The 22670-nt window shown below is 50.4% G+C and overlaps 1 protein-coding gene and 1 long non-coding RNA gene across 2 annotated transcripts in view; both read left to right on the forward strand.

Moving 5' to 3' along the window:
* The window catches only part of TG (thyroglobulin), a 253848-nt gene extending 252038 nt beyond the window's left edge, over positions 1-1810 (forward strand). The window contains exons 47-48 of the mRNA XM_058699138.1: positions 519-709; positions 1602-1810. Of these exons, the coding sequence (XP_058555121.1) occupies positions 519-709; positions 1602-1687 (277 nt within the window). The 3' untranslated portion in view covers positions 1688-1810. The remainder of the gene's footprint in view (positions 1-518; positions 710-1601) is intronic.
* A 7806-nt stretch (positions 1811-9616) lies between these two features.
* LOC131495092 (uncharacterized) lies at positions 9617-10572 on the forward strand. The gene is made up of 2 exons (XR_009253751.1): positions 9617-9959; positions 10286-10572. It is a non-coding gene; the product is annotated as an uncharacterized LOC131495092 (long non-coding RNA).
* Positions 10573-22670: the final 12098 nt, after the last annotated feature.

Here is a 22670-nt window from a genome sequence, read left to right on the forward strand (position 1 = left end):
GGTGAATGTCAGGAGGTCAGACCTGGTGGCGGGTGTGGGAAGGCGCCTGAGTGTAAGAGGATATGACATCCCCTTCATAGGGAAGGTGGCTCACGAGTGGCCGACAACTTTGCCTGGCTCGCCCTCCCCCACCCAGGCCTTGGACAAAGGGCCCCTAGAGATTGGTTGTGGTGTCCAGATACAAGGACGCCAGGATACAAGGGGACACGGTGACCAAGTGAGCATTCAGAAAGACAGGAGGGTAACGTGAGGTCCTGAGTAATGTGGCTGGGTCATGAACTCGCGTCTTTCCTTTTCCAGAAATGGCCTGAGATGGGTGAGGTGAGTCAGGGGCCTTTCTGCCTTTAATCATTTGGAATGCGGCGGGAGATCAGATCGGGCAGATTCAAACTCTGCCTTGACACCTAAAGATGTGTGATCTGGTCCTTAGACACTGAGCGCAACTGGAAAGTGATCCCAAGTGACAAAAGGAATGACACGTTTCCCTCGTGGATGTTCCTTTCTTGTCATTTTCCCAGAAATCCCAACTACCCACATGAGTTCTCAAGGAAAGCCCCTGAATTTGCAACCCCCTGGCCTGACTTTGTCCCCCGTGCCAGCGGGGAGACCTACAAGGAGTTCAGTGACCTGCTTCCCAATCGACAGGGCCTGAAAAGCACTGACTGCTCCTTCTGGTCCAAGTACATCCAGTCTCTGAAGGCCACGGCAGGTGGGGAGGCTGGAGCGGGCAGGGGGCTGGGCAGAGGGCAGATGGGGGCTGGGCAGAGGGTGGACGGGTTGTTAACCCCCTGCATTTACTGAGCTCGCTGGGTGGCAGACGTGGGTGGAGCTCACTGGGGCCAGTGAATCATAGGGTGCCATCGGCTCAGCATTTTTTCATGAAGAGCTCATAGTACTGGGGGTTCTTCTGTTCTGATGGGGGCGAGAGGGGAAAGTTAGAGAGAGAGAGAGAGAGACAGGGCGAGGACACCAGGGGCCTGGGTGTGGGATTTCTAGCCAGGGGAGAAGTGGGTATTACCACTTCTTCCTGCTAAAGAGAACTTCCTGTTGAGCAGGCATTAAGGAGAGAAAATGAATCATAACGAGGGCTCTGGGAATACAGAAATAAGTGCAATGCCTTTAAGAAGCTTCTGGGAGAGTGGGGGAGTGAGTGATGTAACCCAGCAAATGGCCCCTTGGCTTTCCCAGCACCACGATGGACGTCTGCACCCAAGCCAGTGGGAGCCTAGTGGAGGGAGGGTCTGGGAAGGCTTCCTGGGGAGGTGATGGTGGGGCTGAAGGTTTTTAGAATGGCAGGATTTCTTCATGTGGCAAGAGATGGGAGTGGAACATTCAGCAGGGAAGGGACCTTGCCCAACATGCTTTAGACGGCTAACACTATATTAACCTCCAAGGCCAAGTGGCTCTCTATTGAACCCAAGTCCCATTGTACCCTTAGCATGACCGGTGGTTGTGAATCTGATGCCCGTCCCCTGGAAACGCTCTGCTGTTGAGCAATCATTGGGAAGGCCCGTCAGAGGCTGGGCTCTCTTGGGGCCAAGGGGGAAGACATGGGGGGAAGACCTGATTGGACTGGACCAACCTTGCCTCTCCTGTTTCAGACGAAGCCAAGCAGGGTCCATCAGCAGAGAGTGACACGGAGGACCCGCCGACAGGAGAGCCAGGCTCCAAGAGCTACAGCAAGTAGCTGTAGCTGCTAAGACGCCCCTGCCCAGTCTGCCAACCCCACCTCAGGCTGTCACCAAGGGCATCTTATTCTCTAAAATAGCCACTAGCCACTAACTTTCAATAAAATGTCTACATGCAGTGACGCATGGGTGACTCGGATTTGTTTCTTTAAGACAATCCTTGGGGGACGACAAACCACATGATCTTCCTGAGGCTTGAATCCCAGACTACCGCTTCCTTCCAGCCAATATTTGTGGAACATTCTGTCTCCCCCAGGCCCTGTGCTGATTTGCCAGGGAGGCAGGGATCCTGCCCTCTGGATGGAGAAAAGGACAGGTAAACAGGTATTGAGAGTAACACAAGAAAGGAGATTGCATCGAGGGTGGGCTCCAGAGTTATACAGTCCCACCCGCACGTTAGAATTCTCTTGTGAAGGTTCCAGAATGGAGACGGGAGACCATCTGGGCCGGTGTAATATCCTAAGCAAGAGACAACGAGGTCTGAATTAAGGCCATGAGGGTAGAAATGGGGAAAGACAGAGATCTGAGAACCCTTTTAGGAAGCAGAATTGATAGGACTTGACTGAATGTGAGCAGGGGTAGAGGAAAGGAGATGAATTATTACCCCAATTATGGTTGCTTTGGGTTCCCAGATAAGCAACAGATTTTATCACTTACCCCCCTAAAGGACACACTTATGAAGGCAAATCTGTTTAAATCTGTCTTCTCTCTCAATCACACACACACACACACACACACTCCAGAGAGACAGAGACAGGGAGACAAAGCAAGAGAGAGAGAGAATTAACCCAAAGTAAAAGCAAATGGAGCTGGTTAGCAGTCTCTGTCATTTATGTGGTACGTCCTACGTTTACGTACATCCATCTCATTGGGGCATAGACCAGACTCACTATTGATTCATATGTTGGGACCATCACCCCCGTTTTGCAGATGTAGAAGGGGAGTCTCGGGAAGGGTTGTGGTGTGCCTAATTTCATACAGGGGAGAAGGTGGACAATCAGAGTTCAAGTCACGTCTTCCGGTTTCTCTACTTCCTTGCACTCTCTAGACTTCAGATACGTTTACAGTGACATTGTGTATTAGGCAAAACCCTCCTGAAAGCACTGAGGACCTCAGGTAACCTCTAAGCTGCTTAGAGGATCGATCAGTTAGGATAGTTCAGTGCCAGAACCGAACACCCAACGAAAGTGCCTTAACCAAAGGATACTGCGGGAGGGGGGTAGTCCTAGCATTGGTCAAGGTCCCAGACTCTTTCCAGCTCTCCTCTCTGCTGTCTTCAGCACATGGATGATGTCTCACTTCACTGCCGCAGTACGGCTGCCACAGTTCCAGACATCACATTTGCTCTTGACGGCATCCGTGCTGGAAGAAAGCAAGGCATGGTATAAAGGGCCTTCCCTTCAGGTGTCTTTTTCCTTTCTTGGAAAAATTTCTTCCCCAGAAATTCCCAGCAAAATTCCCTTTACGTCTCCTTGGCCATCATGGAGTTGTGTCCCCACTTGTAGACCAATCACTGACAATAGGGAATGGGCTTACCATGACCTGATGTGACAAACATGACTTATTCCCTAGAGTAGGAGATACCACTGTGCCAACAAAGCTGGAGTGCAGTTGGCAGAGATGAATGGCGAGATACTTACTGGGTAGAAGCCTGGGAGTTTCCTCAGCCACCAACACCTGAGTGGGGGCTTCGAAATAGGATAGACCTGGACATGGTCCATGCTCTGCCAGGTGTTCACAGTAGCAGAATGACTTGGAATAACTCCTTTAGCCCAGTGGTTCCCAGCCTTGGCCATTGGCTAGAATCATCTGACCCCTTTTACGAAATCCCAATCCCAATACCACATCCCAGATCAGTTAGATCAGAACCCTGGAAGAGGCAGTGGGTGGGGGCAAGGCATCAGGGAATTCCAAGGCATGGTCAAGAATGGACTCTACTCTGGGGCGCCTGGGTGGCTCAGTCAGTTGAGCGTCGGACTGCAGCTCGGGTCATAATCTCACAGCTCGTGAGTTCAAGCCCCGCGTCAGGCTCTGTGCTGACAGCTCGGAGCCTGGAGCCTGCTTCGGATTCTGTGTCTCCCTCTCTCTCCACCTCTAACCCACTCGCATTCTGTCTCTGTCTCTCTCAAAAAAAAACATTCAAAAAAAATTAAAAAAAAAAAAAGAATGAACCCTACTCTTAAAGTCAGCCCTCGACCCAAGGGCTTGGAATAAAAATAAAAAAAAAAATAATGGACCCTACTCTTAACTTCTCTGATCTTTATTTTCCTTACCTGTAGAATGGATTCCATGAAGTTTACTGGATGAGCAATGCTTAGCAAGGTGCATGCTGGAAGCACTTTTATTTCTGCCTATTACTCCCCATTTGTGGGAGGCAGAATAACGTCCCTCCCCAATTCGTAGACCCTGTGGAGGACTAAGGCTACACAACAAGAAGACATTAGGTGTCAGAGTTGGAGTTAAGATTGCTGATCAGCTGACCTTAAGATGGGGAAAGTGATTACCCAGGTGAGCCCAACGTGACAACAATGTACTAACAATTATCACGGGGGTCCTCGAAAGTAGGGGAGGGAGGCAAGAGATGGGAGGTGAGAGACAGCAGTGTGAGATGGCCTCAGCCCAACATTTCTGGAGTTGGAGGAAGGGATTGAGTGGCCCCTAGAAGCTGGAAAAAAGCAAAGGAATGGATTCTCCCCTACATCTTCTATAAAGGAATGCAGCCTGCAGACAGCTTGATTTTAGCCCACTGAGCTTTGTGTCGGATTTCTGATCTACAGAACCGTGAGATGATAATTGTGTCATACATTCTTGACAATTTGTTCCAGCATCCATAGAAAACCGATATATTGTTATCCCTCACCGGAGGGGTATTTTATCCTGCCCCTGGACCAAACCTCAGGCATAGCTCACTGTTTTCCTGATAATAAAAAGTCCACTCCAGGCTACTAACAAAACCCCAAACCCTCCATCATTAGCCCGGAAAATAGGTCGTTCACTTTCTTTAACATGGTTGGAGGGGGTGATGGTCTCATGTGGGTGGAACCAGATGGGGCCGCCCCCTTGGTCAGCCTTGCACGACGGTCTAGCACAGGATACTACCTACTATTTGCCCTCAGCCTTTGAAAACTGAGCTAGAAAACATCCCACCTTAACATCCTGTTATAATAATAATGCCTGCTTTGCGAATCCGCCCTGCAGATTGAGGGCGCTCATGTGTGTGAACGGAAAACAGTGAGGTGGTGTTCGTAAGTCCTTACAGTTAACAGTCCATTCAGTGCGCCCACTAAAGGCCAGTCCAGGAAAAAGCTATGGGTGGAAAATCTGAGGGATCCAAAGGCCAGGCCATCTGGGTCCCTGCCCTGAAGCAGCTCACAGAGAAGAGTAGCTAAAAAGACAACGCACAACAGACTGAGCTGAAGGGGACCCGAGCCCACACCCCGATGAAGTGAGCCAGAGAGAGAAGATGTGCATCCCAGGCTCCCACGGCCAGCCCCTGTCAGTGCTGGTTTCAGAATGGCGGCCCCAGGCTCCAGCCCTTTCTCCTACACCGCAGAGATCTCTCTGGAAGTCCTTGTCTATCCCCAGATGGGACGGGCCAGCCTGAGGTAAACCAGGGCGGCCCAGAGGACACCCCCTCCGCAAAGATCAGGAAGGCCACGGGACCTCACACCAAAGCAAGGGTCACTGAAAAGTCAGGAGGTGAGCAGGGCACCATTTCACACAGAGTGACCTTAAAGATCAGTAAAAGAGGAATCAAGAAAGGAAGTGAAGAAATTCGCTGTAAACCCAGTCATCGGTCTGAATCAACTTCCTCTTGAGCTGGAAGCTAACCTAAAGGAAGAGAGAAGGCTAAACGACTTCCTCGAAGGGAAGTTGTAACATGTGCCTGCAGGGCTCTCCACCTCCCAAACCCCAGCACAGAGGCAGCTGTGTCCAGAGCTCAGGGCCTCCCCCACGGTCCCCACGCGAGCTGGGAAAACAGGAACAGCTCCTCCCAGGCAGGCCATGCAAGACCCTCAGGCAGTGGTTCCAAGACAGTTACGAGCACATGAAAATCAGAGATTCCTGTTTCCAATCTTTTCAGAATGCATAGGTCTAAGGCAGGGTTCAGTAATTAGACTTTCAAATAAACAATACCGGTACCTAAGGAATTACTGCCCCGTGTCCCCCACCTGCCATCATCCCCTCCGTAAGCGGCCACTTGTCAGAGTTTTTACCTCCACCCGGTCACCCCCATGACTCTGGATTGGTGAGTTCAACTGTTTTCATGATTTATCACCTTCACCCCAGACCTGTTGATCTCCTGCTGAGACAAGAGGACGGTTCTGCTCCCTCAATGCCACCCAGCCTCTCCCCCCGTACCTCCGAAGGCAGGATGAGAGTATGCTTCTTATCTCTTCTTTCGGCGAACTTGCCAATTCTTTTTTTTTTTTTTTTTTTTAATTTTTTTTTTCAACGTTTTTTATTTATTTTTGGGACAGAGAGAGACAGAGCATGAACGGGGGAGGGGCAGAGAGAGAGGGAGACACAGAATCGGAAACAGGCTCCAGGCTCCGAGCCATCGGCCCAGAGCCTGACGCGGGGCTCGAACTCACGGACCGCGAGATCGTGACCTGGCTGAAGTCGGACGCTTAACCGACTGCGCCATCCAGGCGCCCCAAACTTGCCAATTCTTAACAGTGTCTCTTCCTTATTCCATCCGTGTCCCAACTGTCCCTCCCTGGCACCTTCAATGTTGAGCCCGTTGGCATCCTTAAACCTCCCCTTCTTTTCCTCTTTGGTTTTACTGTCCTTGTCCTTGGGTTCACTTGGTCCTGCACCTTCATGCGAACGAAACTTCCATGCTTTGTTCTATGGGGCAATTCCTACAATTGAAAGCCTGTTAACTTCATTTACCATATTAAGATTTTACACATATGTAACATATAAATATATTTAATATATTTACATAAAATATATATTTATATGTTTTATATATTTTAATTAATACACACACACACACACACACACATATATCACAGGCCAGGCAGTATGCTAGGATTATACTCCCTGCACTCTTGGCTTGTGATGTAACCCCAGGCCATTCCTCTAGCCACATTTCTAGCCTCACCACCAGAGAGATTCTCCTGCATACTTCACTGGTTACTCAAAACCGTGCCGTGTTTTAGAGCATTCTCTGTTTAGACCATAATAGTATCGTGGAGCCTCTCATTGTATCCAGCATTTATAATTGTGCTCTCTCTCCTTCCCTTTCTTCTCTCCCTCTGTCGCCCTTGGACCCTATGCTGTTAACCTTATCTCCAGGGAATCCATACGTTTTTACGCCACCCTTACTAATGACTCTCAGCCAGGTTTGGGAAGCACCACCTTCAGGTTTTCGAGATAGAGGAACAATATTTGGGCTCGGGAGTCGGACAAAAGTTTGCATTCTGACTCAGCCACTCAGCGACTGGATGACCCAGAATAAACCCCTGCACCAATCGGGGCATTAGCTTCGACTGGAAAATCTGGACAACTCATTGCTCTGCTAGCATTGCCGTGAGGTTCCTGCGACGCAAGAGAAATGAATGGCCCGCATAACTAGAGATTGGTGGGCACTAATGAGAACGGGCTTTCTCTGCCAATATAGATGCTGTCCAGCTCATTCCCCACTTCGGGCCGGGCCCTCGGCTCGGTGCTGAGGCACAAAGACGAATAATCGCGTTCAGACAAGTGAGTTGCTGATCACAGAGCAGTGGGCGGGGAGAAAGCAGAGGCCCCAGGGGCCGTGAGGGGCGCCTAAGTCAAACCAGAGGATGTGCTCCAAAAGGTGAGCCCAAGCTGGGTACAAAGGACAAGCAAAACTAAGCTTAGGCGTGTGGGGATGGCGTTCTAGACACGCCCACCGCATGAGCAAAGGCAGAACCTATTCCCAGCAATCATACGGGGGCCCTGAGGGTGTGACCACATCTGGCAAGCTTCCACATGTTCAGAAGCTGCCTCGGTCGTGCCCAGGCCACCCCCACTTGCTGGGGGGGAGCCTCAGGTCCCCTCTGAGTTCCATGCCCATTCGTCCCCTGTCCTTCCAAGGCTCCTGGGGCCCTGCCCGCCCTCCTCTCTTTCCATGGACCTGCCTCCACGCCGCCTGACCAGGCGCTCAACTTTCCACCCCCCACTAGAGCAAGACCGCTGAGTCTACTACTGTGCCCGGCACGCCATCCCGACTGTGCCCATGTGAGACCGATATTCTGGGCCTTTCCAAGGTTGGAAAGTGAGTGATGGTCACAATAAGGAAATAGGCAAGGGAGGTGACCAGCAGCAGGCATGGGGCCATGACCAACAGGCGTCTCTACCCAAGTGCCTGCTGGCCTGAGGTGGGGTCTGCTCGGTAAGGGGAGATGGGGCCCCAATGTCTAAGGCCTTTGTGGGTCTTTCCTATGGTGATGCTGGGGTCCCCTCATCCTCTTTTTCCCTTCGTATTCGAAGTGGAGCTCATTAGGTCTTCCCTCCCTCTGAATGAAACTCGTCTCCTTCCTCTCCCGCCCTCACCCAGCCGTCAGCAACATCTTGGAGTCCAGTTGTGTGCAAGGCCAGAGGTGAGGGTGATGAGAAAGAAGGGGCACTCTGGTCCCCCTCATGAGGAGATGGCAGATCAGCTGAAGCCAGCCACGGTAGAGCTGGGGGAATGGGGCTGTGGGCAGAAGAAGTAGCCAACAGGGACGAATAAGGAGAAATTTCTCCCCCACACACTATAGGCAGAGACTTGCCACCTAATGGCAGCGAGTGTGACCTCCGACACCGACGCAGGTGTCTGGACCAACGGGGTCCCAGAGCGAGACAACACAGCATGGGAATGCCAGCACTCAGCCTCAGGTTCCAAAACCATTGTTCCTTCCTCCTTCCGGTGTCCCTCCTAAACGCGGGCCTGGGCCCTTCTGAAGTTCTTTGCCTGTAAAACAGGAGAAGAAAAAGCCCACCGCAGAGCTGATGTGGGCTCCAATAAAATCATGGCTGGACTCAGAGGCCTTGCTGGCCTCTCTGTGTGGCCAGGGGGAGGGCCATGGCTGTGATTTGGCAGAGGCCACGCCTGCTTTTGAACCTGTAGCCTGCACCTGGCCAGTGTTGGGTCTCGGGGTCAGTTACTTAACATCTCTGAGCACCTCCTGAGTTCGGGATGAAATGCCTCTATCGACACCCCTCCAGGGTGCTGTGAGGAATGAGTAAATCGACATCCATGGATGGCACAGGAAAGCACTAGGGACACTGTAACTCTTCAAGAGGTGAATCGTCATGATTAAGAGCAATAGTCATCCCAGAGGTGAATTTCTCTTGTGATGCAGTGCCTCTTACTTAGACGTTTCTGGCTCTCTGCCATGGCCCTTCTTAACTCTGCTCGACAGTGTGTATTAAGCACCTGATTTGTTCCCAGTTCTCTACAAGTCTGAAGACTGAAGCCCACAGCTCATTACCCTTTGAAGGATGAGCTATAAATACACTGGGTCATTAAAAAGAGGAAGGAGTGCACCTGGACAGTCAAGAACATGTAAATTCGGCCAGAGGAGACTTCAGGGCCCAGAGACCGCCCATCACCATGGTCTTCCTGGCTTCTTCAGAAGAACTCTGGACGTCCAGGTCAGGGACCACAGGTCAGCCAGCTTCCCCTCCGGCTGCCTCAGGAAACCCCCAGGGATCCCTCGCCCTCTGGGGGAAGAGGGAAGTGACCCCTGGTGGGAGGGTCCAACGCTTGGTCCCCAAAGGCATTGTGTTCCCCTCTGTGGACTGGCATGTCCTGAACGTCTCAAACCAGGAGGAGCAGAGGGGAAAGAGGGTGTGAGTTTTGACTGTGCAGCGGATGATTTGGATGACCTTGGGCAAGTTATTGAACCCCTGAACCCCAGTTTCCTCATCTGTACGGTGGGATGCCCTTGAACGTTAGAGAAGACGCAGGAAGTGCATCTGACACATCGTAGACGTGCAACAGAAGTAGTTTCTCTTTCTCTTCCTCCTCTTTCCCTTTTCTCTTAGTGGATTATGTCCATTTTGCATCCGGAGCACTTGGGAAAGTTGCTGGCACGCAGCGAGTGCTCGAGGAATGCTTTTTGAAAGAACGAAGGAGAGATCTGATTTCCCCAGCTTGGAGTCTGTCAGAATCACCGACGGCATTCTCACTGTGGGACAGAAGTCACTGTGGGGTGTGGTAGACTGTGCCATGGCCCTGCAATGACGTCTGTGCCCTGACACCTGCCTGGAACCTATGGATAGGTTGTTACATGACCGAAAGGGACTTGGCAGGTAAGATTAAGGTCAGGGACCCTAATAGAGGAAGATTTCTAGAGTGGTGACTCGGGGCCCAATCTAATCACACGGTCCCTTAAAAGCAGAGAACCTTCGCTGGCCAGAGGCAGAAGGGATGCGGTGGAAGGGGAGGGCATGGAGGTTCAAAGCAGAGGAAGGATTCCTCATGCTCTTGCTGACTCCGAGATGTGGAGGGTCTGCATCCAAGGGCCAGACAGAGGCCCCTTGGAGCTAAGGATGGCCCCCAGCTGACAGCCGGCAAGGAAACGGGACCTCAGTCCTGACCCATAGAGACTGCGATCGAATGTTTCTCTTATTTTCAGGCGATTTGTTACACCAGAAATAGACAACCAATACCCAGAGCCTCCAGAGTATGGACGCTGACCTACCAAGCCCTTTGGCTAATATGTACATTCACCAAGCGTGCCGGAAGTGTCCCCTTCATCACCATTTGCAAATGTCAACTGAGAGCTGGACACCAGGCTAGTGGTTCCCACGTTCCTCTCGTCCCTAAACATCCAGAGCTCTTACTGTGTGGTCACCCAGCCCCATAGCCATTAGGCCTTGGCCCCTAGGGGACCCATCAGGGTAAATTAAAACTAAAACATTTTGGCTGGGAAAATCTTGGGGGACTTTCACTGGGACTAAACATATCCATGGGCTGGGAGTCTATTTATGTTCCAAACAAAGTCATGATTTTGCCTCCAAGATTCCATAAGCCCCGTGTTGTACGAACGTCCTACATTCCTTCCCACCGATGGTGTCTCCTCACAGTTGTGTAACGCCTCGCAGCTATTTGACGGTCACAGGAGGAGTGTGGTGAGGACAGGGAGCAGGTGGAGAAAACCTTACTGGAGAGGGAGACTGTGGCTTCCTCCATCTTGAACTTGGATATCTCCTGCCCAAGCACCAGGGTGAAAATCCACACCATAAACATAGAAACTGCCATTTTCCTCCTTCCTCACCTCTCTTCTGCTCACAGGGGCTGAGACTGGACCAGAGCTTTGGGTGCATGGTGGTTTAGACAGAGAAATGGTAAACTCAGTCAGCTGGGCCAGTGACTTCCTCTTTAAAGATCTCCAGGGTGTCTGGGCCAGAAGGGAGGCCAGCTGAACGTTTCTTTCTGAGTTCATTTCCAGTTTTCAGATTAGATATCTGTCCCGACTTAAGAATTATTGCTACCCCCTCTTACTGATGGGAAAGAGAAGTTGGAAGAATGGACGCAAGTTTCCAGGGGCTCAGAAATGTCTGGAAGGAGGCTCTGCAGGGAACGTTCTTCGCCATGGACCACGGGGAACAGTAACACTGACGGAGGCTGAACTTGCCAGGCCTTAACCTGTGCTGCTCGTAAAAGTCCTCATTTCCTTCTCGTGTGAAGTGATGGGTGAAACATCTCCTCTACCAAATCCAGAGGCATGAGAAATCCTGTGCAGGGTCGCACCCTGTAAAAGGGACTCAGACCTAGAAGTCTGACTTGGGGCTCAGCCACAGGAGTCCGGGCACACTACCTCGGTGCAGTCCCAGAAAGGGGTGAGTGGGGAACCAGCTCTTTGAGGGATAGGTTGACGTTAACCATGCAGAGGCAGTGGGGGTTGCCATCAGGCAGAGGGCCGGCCCATCGGGAGGCAAAGGTTCACGGGTTCAAGCCCCACGTTGGGCTCCTCTTAGAGGAGCTTTGGATTGCTTTGGATTCTCTCTCTCTCTCTCTCTCTCTCTGCCCCTTCCCCACTCACACTGTCTCTGTGCCTCTCAAAATAAAGAAATAAACTTAAAAGAAGAAGAAGAAGAAGAAGAAGAAGAAGAAGAAGAAGAAGAAGAAAGAAAATCTCCTACAGAGTCGAGGAGGCACAGTTATGGTATGGGCCCTGTCCTGTCAGTGGTGGAGGGCAGGGGTGAGCAGGCCGGGCAGGACTGGAGGTGCTTCTGGATGTTCCAGCCTCCAGGAGGGCACAAGCGGAAGGCCAAAAATATCCCCTCGTGCCTCCAGGCTTAGCCAGCTGCCCCATTTGCAGAGTTAGAGCTTCTCGGGCTTTCTTGGCACATCCCTGTGGACTGCGTCCAGAGGACGTGTCTCCCTGTGCAGGGGCCAAGGGGCTCTCCAGGGGCTCTCCATCCCCAGTGACTTCACTGGCCTCAGAGCCACCCGGCCAGACAGTGGATGACATCATAACCACAGCCATGGTCTGGCCTGCCGGGTGACATCACAGGCCCCAAATAGCTCCAACATTTGTGAGCAGTTCAGAGAGTGGGCAAGGTCACGTGGGCCTCCGCCCCCAGCCTTTGCCATTCTTCTGCTCCCTGTGGGGATTCTACCCCAGCTGCTTCTTGGATCGACTGGGGACGTAACGACTTTGATCCCAGAGGCATAAAAATCATTACGAAAAGCAGACCAGCAAAAAAGGAGGGACAGGAAATCACCCTAAACCCTAATACCCAGGGAGTCACTTGTAACATTTGGGTGTTTAGAAACGTCCTTCTGTATCATAGGCACACGTGAACGAAAAAGGCCCATATACTACATAGTATTTTGTAGCTAAAAAAAAAAAAAAAAAAATTAATCCAATGTGGACCCTCAGTGTGTCATTAGTTACTGGAAATAATTTTTAATCCTGGCATATTACACTAGTACTGAGTCTTGCAGGGAGGTTAGGCTCTGATATCTTGAGTAAAAATCACATACAGTCAAAAATCGCCTGTTAACGCCCACTAGGTAGGGTTGTGGCATAGAGGGTGCCCCAGTGATAATGGTCAGCATTTTCTCTGACGTGGGAGCAAGGCTCTGTTTCTCTGGTTGATCCCAAAAGAGAAGTAGACAGCTTCCATTTACAGACACTTTGATTTTTTAAATTCCATATTTTCATCATGCCATTGTTGTTACCATTGGTCTAGTGCCTAGAGCTAAATCTTTACAAGCCGATTCAGCCAGGATGCAATTGCACCATATTCTACTTTGCTGAACATTCCTCAGCTCCATTGTGACCTCCTCGCCGAGGACACAGATGTTCCAAGAGTCCCAAACAGTCCTGCCTCAGAGACCCAAGTATATGGGACCAGAGTCCTGTTGGAACTGTTGGGGCTTGAAGGACATTTGGAATCATCCCGTCTCCCCCTGCCATTTTCTAGATGGAAGCCGAGGCTTGGAAAGAGGACGGGACCCCCACCCAGCAAGTCAACAGTGGCTGGGCCACATGGGCCACCAGGGTCTCCTGGCAGACCTCGTGGGGACCATGTAACAGGGCTCCACCAAGGCAGCCTGGTGTTCATTCTGTCGTTGACCAAGTGGGTCCCAGACTTCCGCTCCTGACCCTTTCATATGAACACCATCGTGTCCCGAGTGTTCACAGTCCCGGGATGTTTGTGACCTGTCAGACCCTCACAACAAACTTGGTGAGTAGGTCAGAGCACAGACTGTCACCTGCCATTTCACAGACGGGAAAACCCAGGCTCAGAAGGGATGAACGATCACAAAGCCAGACCCAGGGGTCTCCTGTGAGTCATTCACCTGACACGATGCACCTGACAAGTGTCCCCTGAACAGCTGTGTCTACCCTGTTTCATAAGACGATGGGGAAAGAGAACCAGTTCTCTGGAAGTGGTCGGGGCAGAACCTACTAGCAGCCATGGCGGGATTAAAACACAGAGCTCCTAAGCCCAGACTGGGGTCCTTGGGACCTGTGCGTGTCCGTATAGAGCATTTCGTTCTAGGGAGAACGCCCCCCTCCACTGGGTTCGTGATTTGGGGACAGACAAGGGGTGGGTTTCAGCCCCTACGCTGCGCCCCAAGAGAACCAAGCTACTGCTCAGGACACATGACTTCCTGAGCCGGACACAGAAGGCTTGCCTGCACCTGCTCCCGAGGTGTCTTCTCATGACTACAGATCCCCGTCACCCTGGCCGGGCACGTGTTTGCGGAGGTCATGGTTTTCCGTGTCCAAATCTTAGAGACGCAGAATTTCTTCCAGCTGAGGCACCTGCTCCTCAACCCTGCCAGGAACGTGGGGGAAGACGGTGCAGGTGGCCGCCAGACAAGCCATCCACTCGTCCCTTGTAGCAACGGGCTCGGGGGAGGTCGGGAAAGAGCAGGGCCAACTCAGCCCCAGGGTCGGGGGTGGGGGTGGGGGTGTCCCGCCTCCCAGCCTGAGCTCACACGGTTTCCTCGGCCTGGAGGGCTCTCCTCTGTTCTCGCTGCTCAGCCCCTTCTGCCTCCCTGCTGCCCCCTCCCTGCGAAGCCCACCTTCTCCTCCAGGCAGCTGGGCCTCTGTTCTCTCCCCTCCCACAGAACCTCACTCCATGCAGGTTTACCTTCCCCGGGGGGCTCGGTCGGGGAAGCGTCTGACTTCGGCTCAGGTCACGATCTCTCCGTTCGTGAGTTCGAGCCCTGCATCGGGCTTGCTGCTCAGCGCAGAGCTCGCTTTAGATCCTCTGTCCCCTTTTCTCTCTGCCCCTCTGCCATTTTCTCTCTCTCTCTCTCTCTCTCAAAACTAAATGCAGGGGGAAAGCTGGCTTTTCTTACTCCAAAAGCCCTCCTGGGGCATGTTCTTTATTTCTTAAAATTCATTTATTTATTTTTATTAAAAAAATTTTTTTTATTTATTAAATTTTTATTTTATTAAATTAAAAAAATAAATTTTTTAATTTATTTAAAAAAATTTATTTATTTTTGAGACAGAGAGAGGCAGACCATGAACAGGGGAGGGGCAGAGAGAGAGGGAGACACAGAATCCGAAACAGGCTCCAGGCCCCGAGCTGTCAGCACAAAGCCCGACACGGGGCTCGAACTCACGGACCGTGAGATCATGACCTGAGCCGAAGTCGGACGCTTCACCGACCGAGCCGCCCAGGCGCCCCTCATTTATTTTTGAGAGAGCCAGCGTGAGCAGGGGAGGGGCAGAGAGAGAGGCAGGCAGAGAACCCCCAGCAGGCCCCTGGAGGTGGTGTGTGTGCACATGTGAGCACGTATGTGCTGGGCCTGGAGGCGGGGTGCACGTGCCCATGTGTGCATACATGGGCTGGGGCTGGGGGTGGGGTACCTGTGCGCGTGTGAACACGGCCGTGCGGGGCCTGGAGGCGGGGTGCGGTGCTCGCAAAGGGCAGAGCTGGAGGTCGGGTGGGGTGTGGGACAGGCAGAAATTTGCACATGATTTGAAATTTCTCAGGCTGCGTCTTGCCAAGTGGTTTGCTCTGAGGCTCAGAACCAGGCCGTGTGGTCTGGGCTGGAACGTAGGGCTGTTGGCGACCGATCCCTGACTCATTCTGAAAGCCTGTGGGCTTGCTGCTCGCTGAGGACCAGAGACTCCCGCTCCAGCCCACTCACCCCGGCCTTCCGCGTGGGCCTCGGAGGACCCTTGCTCCCTCCCAAGAGCCAGGAGCGTCCGCGGGAAGCCCTTAGCACGTCGATCACCTCGACTCCCTCCCTCCTGCGGGAACAGTTCCCTTCCCTGGAACACGCTGCCTCTAGTCTGGGCTCCACGTCCCCCAACTACAGCTTCCCTACTCTTCCCAGGAGGTCCCGGAGGCTCTTCCAAGTCCCAGGTCCCAGTGGCCCTATCTGTTCTGCGTCCCTCCCTCCACTCCTGGCACTCCCTGTGGGGACCTGCCACTCCAGAGCCACGGACACACGATTCCACTTCGCCTCTGCCCAGACGGGGCCACCGAGAGGGCGTCCGGCAGAAGCCATAAAAGTGTTGCTTTTCCACACCACCGACGCGCGCCCCAGACATCTCAGCCCTTCCGGGCCCTTCCCCCGCCACCCTGGGTGAGATTCTGGGTGGGTGGGCCGGGGGCTGAGCCTGGGAATATTGGTTGAGTATATTCACACCCAGCCGGGCAGCTCTTGTGTGCTCCCACCTAGTGGTCCTGACAGTTCGTGAAGGTGGCTGGAATGCGTGGAAACCGTGTTGCTGGTTATTTCCAGGCAGCAAGCATGCTGGAGGCTCAGTCTGCTGACCGGCCAGTGCCCTTGCCTGCCTGCTGTTGAATATTCTCCCCTAGGGGGGAATGCCTCCCACTCACCACCCACCCACACCTGCTGACACTTCCTGCCACTAAGACACTCAAAGAGCCCCCACCCCAGACTAGCCATTGCTTCCGGGTGAGCCACGTTGTCTATTTCTGCCTGGAGCCCCCTCGACCTAGGAACCAATAGACCATGAGCAGAACCAAAGAGAAACTTCACACAGCCTTCTGTCTCCCTAAGTCCCCTCTCCTCGCCCCTCTGTCTACCTGATCCCTCCTTCCCTTATCTGTCCTCGATTTCTGCATAAACTCGATTTCTGCCTGGTTCAAAAGATGCCCTAGGGAATGACCCAGAACCATCTTGCATGGACCTCCACACAGCCCGGGAAGGCACTGCCTCATGAAAGCAAGGCTTTCCGGTTGCGTTACCCTTGCTTGAAAAGCCCTCAGACGGGAAGCTCATTACCACCCGAGAAAAACCCTCTGGTTATTAATGTGACGGATTATGAATTATATGGTCACCAAAGCGGATGACCAAAAACTCACTCAAAAATCTATTTTGAGCCCCCATTTCTGCCAGGTAACAGAAAATACAATTTAGCCGTTTCTGAACAACAAACTGCGTCACTACAAGTCCCTGCGTCATCTCTTTGGGGGTGAACAGTCAGGAGACACCCCTGCCTTTTCTCTCAGGTGCCATCTGAATTCTGGAGTCTCAAGGCACTGATGGGGATTGCATATCTGGCCCGTGTCCTCATCTGCTCCCTCATGACACCCGCCAGATAGACGCGGTCTCTGCCAGGACTCCGTCTTTGTGTGTCGGAATCCCAGGAAAAGCCTGGAAGGGCGGGTTTTGCTCAAGGCGTGAGGCAGAGCTCGGTGGCCGTTCCCCACCGCCCTCTTGGCTGTCACAAGACGAGAAAGTGAGCAGTCATTTGATTCAGAGTACATCTTGCGTATTATTTTTGGGTGTTCTACATTTTAACCCCAATGGTATTACAGGCAATTTACAGGAAGTTATTGAAGAAGACTTTGCTCACTATGTAGAAGCTGCTGGTTGATCTGCAGTTGGAATCTGGGCTTTGGAGAAGATACATGTGCATTTGCAAATGAGAGCGTGAACTCTGACACACAAACTAAAATGTGCTCAAGAAACATTCTTGCCCACGATAAAGAATCAGGGTCCAAAAGAGTCAGCCTGAGACAACAGCCACATTTCACTGAGGGCCCCGATTTTTTTCTCTTAAAATGTCCATTGCTTCTCTAGCTGCAAAAGTCACACGGATTCATTTTTAGTGTTTTAAATGTAAACAACTGCATAAATTAAAAAAAAAAAAAACTGAACATCACCCATAATCTTTCTAGGAATTCCAGAAATAGCCATTATAAATGTTTTGACATATTTTCGTCTGGCCTTTTGTCTCCTGAGTGGGTGTGTGTAAAATTATGTCATTCTGCTAATTCTTTACATATATTTTGCATCCTTTTTTTGCCGCGTGTTTTTGTTTTCTTACATCTACAATTATGCCATATACCATCTACTAGTTCTTTCCATCGATCTGATCAGTTTCAGTGAACAGAACACAGGAAAAGGAAAGTCTTCAGGGGGTCACATTCCACTGGGGGCTCAGGGGGTTGAAAATTAACAACAAATAAAATAAATACAAACATTTCACAATGTAGTAAATGGTTGTCAGTGCTATGAAGAACAACAAGTCAGAAGGGAGAGAAGGTACGGTGGGATAGCATTGCCATTTGACATGGGGTGGCCTCTCTGAGGCCATCACCTCAGAGAGGTGATATTTGAGCCAAGTCTCGAAGGAGGTGAAGGAAAGAGCAGGATGGATCTTTGGGAGAGAACATCCAGGAAGAGGGAACAGCAGGTGCAAAATCCCTGAAGCGAGAGGGGGCTTGGACTGTGGAGGATAGGAGGGGGTAGGAGTAGGTGGGGTAAACTGAGCCAGAGAGAGAAGGGGAGGAGATGAGGTTTTTGAGTTGAGGCCAAGGGTCCAGTCACTCTTAGAAGCCAATGTTAAGAGTCTGGATTTTCCTTTAGATGGGATGGTAAGACATTAGAAGACTCGAACAGAGCGACATAATACAGCTCACCTTATAAAAATTCCTCAGGGCGCCTGGGTAGCTCAGTTGGTGAAGCGTCTGATTTCAGCATGGGTCACGATCATACAGTTTGTGAGCTTGAGGCCCGTGTCAGACTCTAGGCTGACCGTGCAGAGCCTGCTTGTAGCTCTCTCTGCCCCCCGCCCTCCCCACTCTCCCTTTCTTTCTCTCTCTCTCTCTCTGTCTCTCCCTCTCTCTCCAAATAAATACAACTTTAAAAAACAAACAGTAAAAAATAATTTAAAAATAATTTAAAAATAAAAGAATTCTTCTGGGTTGGCATGGAGAAAAGGCTTTAGAGGGAATCAGGGTAAAAACCAAAATCAGCAGTAGAAACCTCCTCCAATGAACCAAGCAAAAGATAGTGGGAAGTTGGGCTGGGATGACAGGAGGCAAGGTGAGAAGTGCCAGAGTCCAGATCTGTTTGGAAGAAGGCAGAGAGGACTCAAGAATAGGGGAGTCCCGAATGTCACTCTAGATGACATTCAAGGCTTTCGGGTTAGATGAGATCACCCAGGGGGTGTGTCCTAAAGAAGAGAGGGACCCGGGAACTGAGCCTTGGGACATACTGACAAGCAGAAGTTGGAAAGGGACAAAGAGTTCAGGTGGCGAGACAGAAAACCAATCTCTTTTGGGAGCCAACTCAGTAGGTTGTGGATGCTGGAATCCCCATCCCGATCTTGTGGGAAACCATGTTCTCCCCACGTGACAGATGAGGGAAACCGAGGTTCAGAGAGAAGAAAGGACTTCTCTCAGGTGTTGAATAAGAAAGAACAGATGTTGTGGATGACGTATGGGAAAGCTTCTTGGCCTGGCTATGTCCTGTACCTGCACGTTGGTCATGCCAATATGGAAGCTGGCATTTGTCTTTCCACACTAGTCTTCAACCATGACAGAAAGGGAGTTGATTGGGATGCACATTCCAGTGTCCTCCCCTCTTGGGTGAGATAATTCTGAGACAGGTTCTACAGTCTTCCCCAGAACTCCTCAGCGGGGCTGGGTCCCTGTTGGCCAAGGTCATCATTACGGATCGATAATATTCCTTACAGCCCCTGCCTCACTTGTCCATTTTCATAGCATCGTTTTCCAGATCACCACCGCCCCCCCCCAAAAAAAATTCCCTTGTACTTGAATTCTTATCTTGGTTTCTTCTGGAAAAATGCAAATGTAGACTTCTTCGTCTGAAGAACAAAGACACAGGCCTGGGAAGGAAAATAGACGCGTCCCAGGGGCACTGTTGTCCATGGTGAGACACGTGTGGGACACATGTATCTGGGCGCACATCCTTATGTGCATGTGGGTGAGTGTCCATGTCTGTGGGCCGGCTCATAAGTTAAAAACAGGAAAGGAAAATGTAAGCAGCTTCTTATGTAAATATTGGGCAACCAGAATACTTTTCTTTTGCTTCAGTCATTTCTGAGTTTCTGAAACTTTGCTGTTATTTTTGTCCTGGGGATTTCAGGGTCTCTCCCCTTATGCATGTTTCTTCTCTCCCTCCTGCCCACCTGAGCCCCCGAGGTGGGGTGGGGGGAGACCTCCTGACCCGAGGGCGTTCTTGGAACCTTGGCAAAGCAGGTGGCATCTCTGCTCCTCTGGAGAGCAGAGAATTCACTGAGAGACACAAGATCGTCCAGCGGCTGCCTCGCCATCCTGCCCCAGTGCACTCCCAGCTCCAGTGAAAAGGGGTGGGCAGGCGCCAGGGTTGAAACAGTTCGAGATTTGAGGGCAGAAACCCACCTCCTCTGAGTCTGAGAAAGGGGCTGATAGAGCCTGCCTCACAATCCCACAAGGTGGCTGTGAGCCTGAAATAAGCCCAGCAGTCATTGGAGAGCATTTGAAAGAATGGGTTTTAGAGCCAGACAGACAGAGGTTCAAATCTTGACTCTGTCATTTCTATGACATTGAGAAGTAAATTAACTTCTCTGACCCTCTGCTTCTTTATCAACAAAGTGAGGATTCAAATTTGTTAAATCACATTTAATTAAATAAGATAATATGCAAATTGGGCAGCCTACATAAGGCATATAGAATATGCTTCCAAATGTCAATTTCCTCCTTTCTCCCTATCCCGCTACTTCCTGAAGAGCGAGAGAAGATAAAGTCAGTGCAGGTAGACAGGCGAAAAGGAAAGAAGAGGTTTAAGGCTCAGGGCATTTTTCTTTGGGTTAACCAATGCAGAACTCATTAGAATATTAATTTAATCCAATTCACAAAACTTTACTGCAGCAATAATGAAGATGACAGGTAGAGGAAACATAGCTGTAATATACAGAGATCTCTTCTATAAATTGATAAGAAAAACACAAACCACCCAATAAAGTAGGTAAAACTATGAAATAAAGCAATCAAAATGAACCACAAATATATGAAAAGATCCTTAAATTTGCTAGACGTCAGGGAAATAAAAATTAACATAATGATGAAACATCATTCTACACCATCTGATGGACACATCTCAAAATAGTAACACCTAATGCTAGTGGAAATGCAAATTGCCTTCTCAGTTTTACAAAGCAAGGCAGCATCGACTCAAACTTTAAAACATATATTCTTTAATCTAGAGAGAGATCCACTTTTAGGATTCAGCGCCACAGAAATGAAAGCACTGACATACACACACACACACACACACACACACACATGCACACAGAGTTAGGTGAATGTTTCAATAAATAATATTATGCTATACCGTGGAATATTGTGAGATTACTTAAAGAATATACTCAAATTATGACAATGGGATCTATGACTTGTTATTAAGTGATAAAAATAAGATGCAAAGAGGTGTGTTTATATTATGTCATTTTGGTAAAGCAAACAATGATTCGAATGAAAAAGCCTGCCCAGGGATGCCTACGCACGCGGATGATTGGATGAGCTGAGTAGACAGCGGGAGAGAGTGCCCACCAGACCGACAACACCGCTTCCTCAGGATGGGGGTGGTCACAGGGTAAGGAAGAGGGTGAGGAAGGCAAAAGGGGAAAGAAGAACGAGCATGACCATGAGATTGAAATCATGTGTGCTATGACCCCATGTACGTGCGTGCATCTCAATGCATCAAGAGGTTCAGGAAAATGACAAGATTCCAGTAGGTGAAAAACCCACTGACTTAATGGAAGGACCCTGTACATTGTTGAGTAAATGAAAGTAATAACTAGAGTAAAAACACCGGTGAGTGGGACTGGAGTTCTCGGTGGCTCACAGAGAAGACCGTCCCCACAAAGGGGGAGCAGATGCCAAGACAGAAAATGTGCGTGGCATGCACCTGGCCTAGCGTGGCAAGTCCCAGAGTGGCTGCAGAGAAGATCATGGGAGAAATGACAGCAAGGGTGATATCAGCACCACAGAAGGACACGTTTTGTGCAATGGGACGGTCCATAGAAGCTGTCAGAAGCCAGAGACAGGAGAAGCACGAGGGGTGAAGAAAAATGTAGGGTGTTGGGGGTGGGGGGAACTCGTAGACGATGAATAGACCCCACATATAGCTAATGGACCAGAAATAATTGCGAAGCGAAACATAACCCATAAAAAAGCAAGGATGGGAGAGGGAGGGGAGGGGTGATTAGTGGTCTCATCAATTCACTCAGTAAATATTTATTAGGAACCTGCCATGTGCCAGGCATTGCTCTGGGAGGGAAAACATAGAATTGAAACAGACAAAAAGCACTAATCTGGGGTGCTTCCATTGTTATGAAGGAGACAGACAAATGACACCCACGTATGAAGGAGCACGCTGTGTGGTGGTGGCGGTAAAGGGTGGGGGGGAGTGGGCGGGGCAAGCAGATGTCATGGAGCATGTGATGAGAAACCCTCTTTAGGAGGTGGCAGTGGGCAGGGGATGAGCGAGGTCAGGCCACCCTCCATGTGGATGCCCGGGCGAGAGCCGTCCAGGCAGAGGAGCCAGCACGTGCATGGGCCCTGAGCTCAGAAAGCACAGAATGTTCTAGAATCAACACAAAGGCAGTGTGATAAGAGGAAAGAGAGAAGGGAAAAATGAGATGGGAGAAGATAATACACACATTTTAACATTTATAAATATGGAGTATGGGCAAGCTATTTAATGTTTCGTAATTATATACCATTGGAACTATGAACAAAAAAATCAAAGATAGCGACTTCTGGTGCATGAGCTTCCCATACTGTCTGAAATTTTATTTCCCTGATAGAAATCATTTTTTGATGGTTTTTAAAAAATGTTTATTTATTTATTTGGGAGGGGGGCATGAGCAGGGGAGGGCCAGAGAAAGAGGGAGAGAGAGAATCCCAAGCAGTCTCCACTGTTAGCACAGAGCCCGATACAGGACTCAACCCCATGAGCCATGAGATCACGACCTGAGCTGAAACCAAGAGTAGGACGCTTAACCAACTGAGCCACCCAGGCATCCTGGCCCTGATGATTTCTTAAATTAATGTGTTACTAAGTGGACAGAGCAACACACGAGAGAGAGAATAGGTTAAAAAAAAAAAAACTGACCTCGATAACAATGGCCAGTAGATAGGGTATTTTCTAGAATGGACTCCAAAGGTTGCATTTAAGTTCAGCTCACTCTTCCACCTTCTACAACCACAGCCAAAGAATGGCCGGTGCGAATCCACATTCAGAATCATCATCCTGAAATCCTTAGAGCACAGTAT

This window comes from Neofelis nebulosa, chromosome 14, assembly GCF_028018385.1.
Source record: "Neofelis nebulosa isolate mNeoNeb1 chromosome 14, mNeoNeb1.pri, whole genome shotgun sequence".
Taxonomy (NCBI): domain Eukaryota; kingdom Metazoa; phylum Chordata; class Mammalia; order Carnivora; family Felidae; genus Neofelis; species Neofelis nebulosa.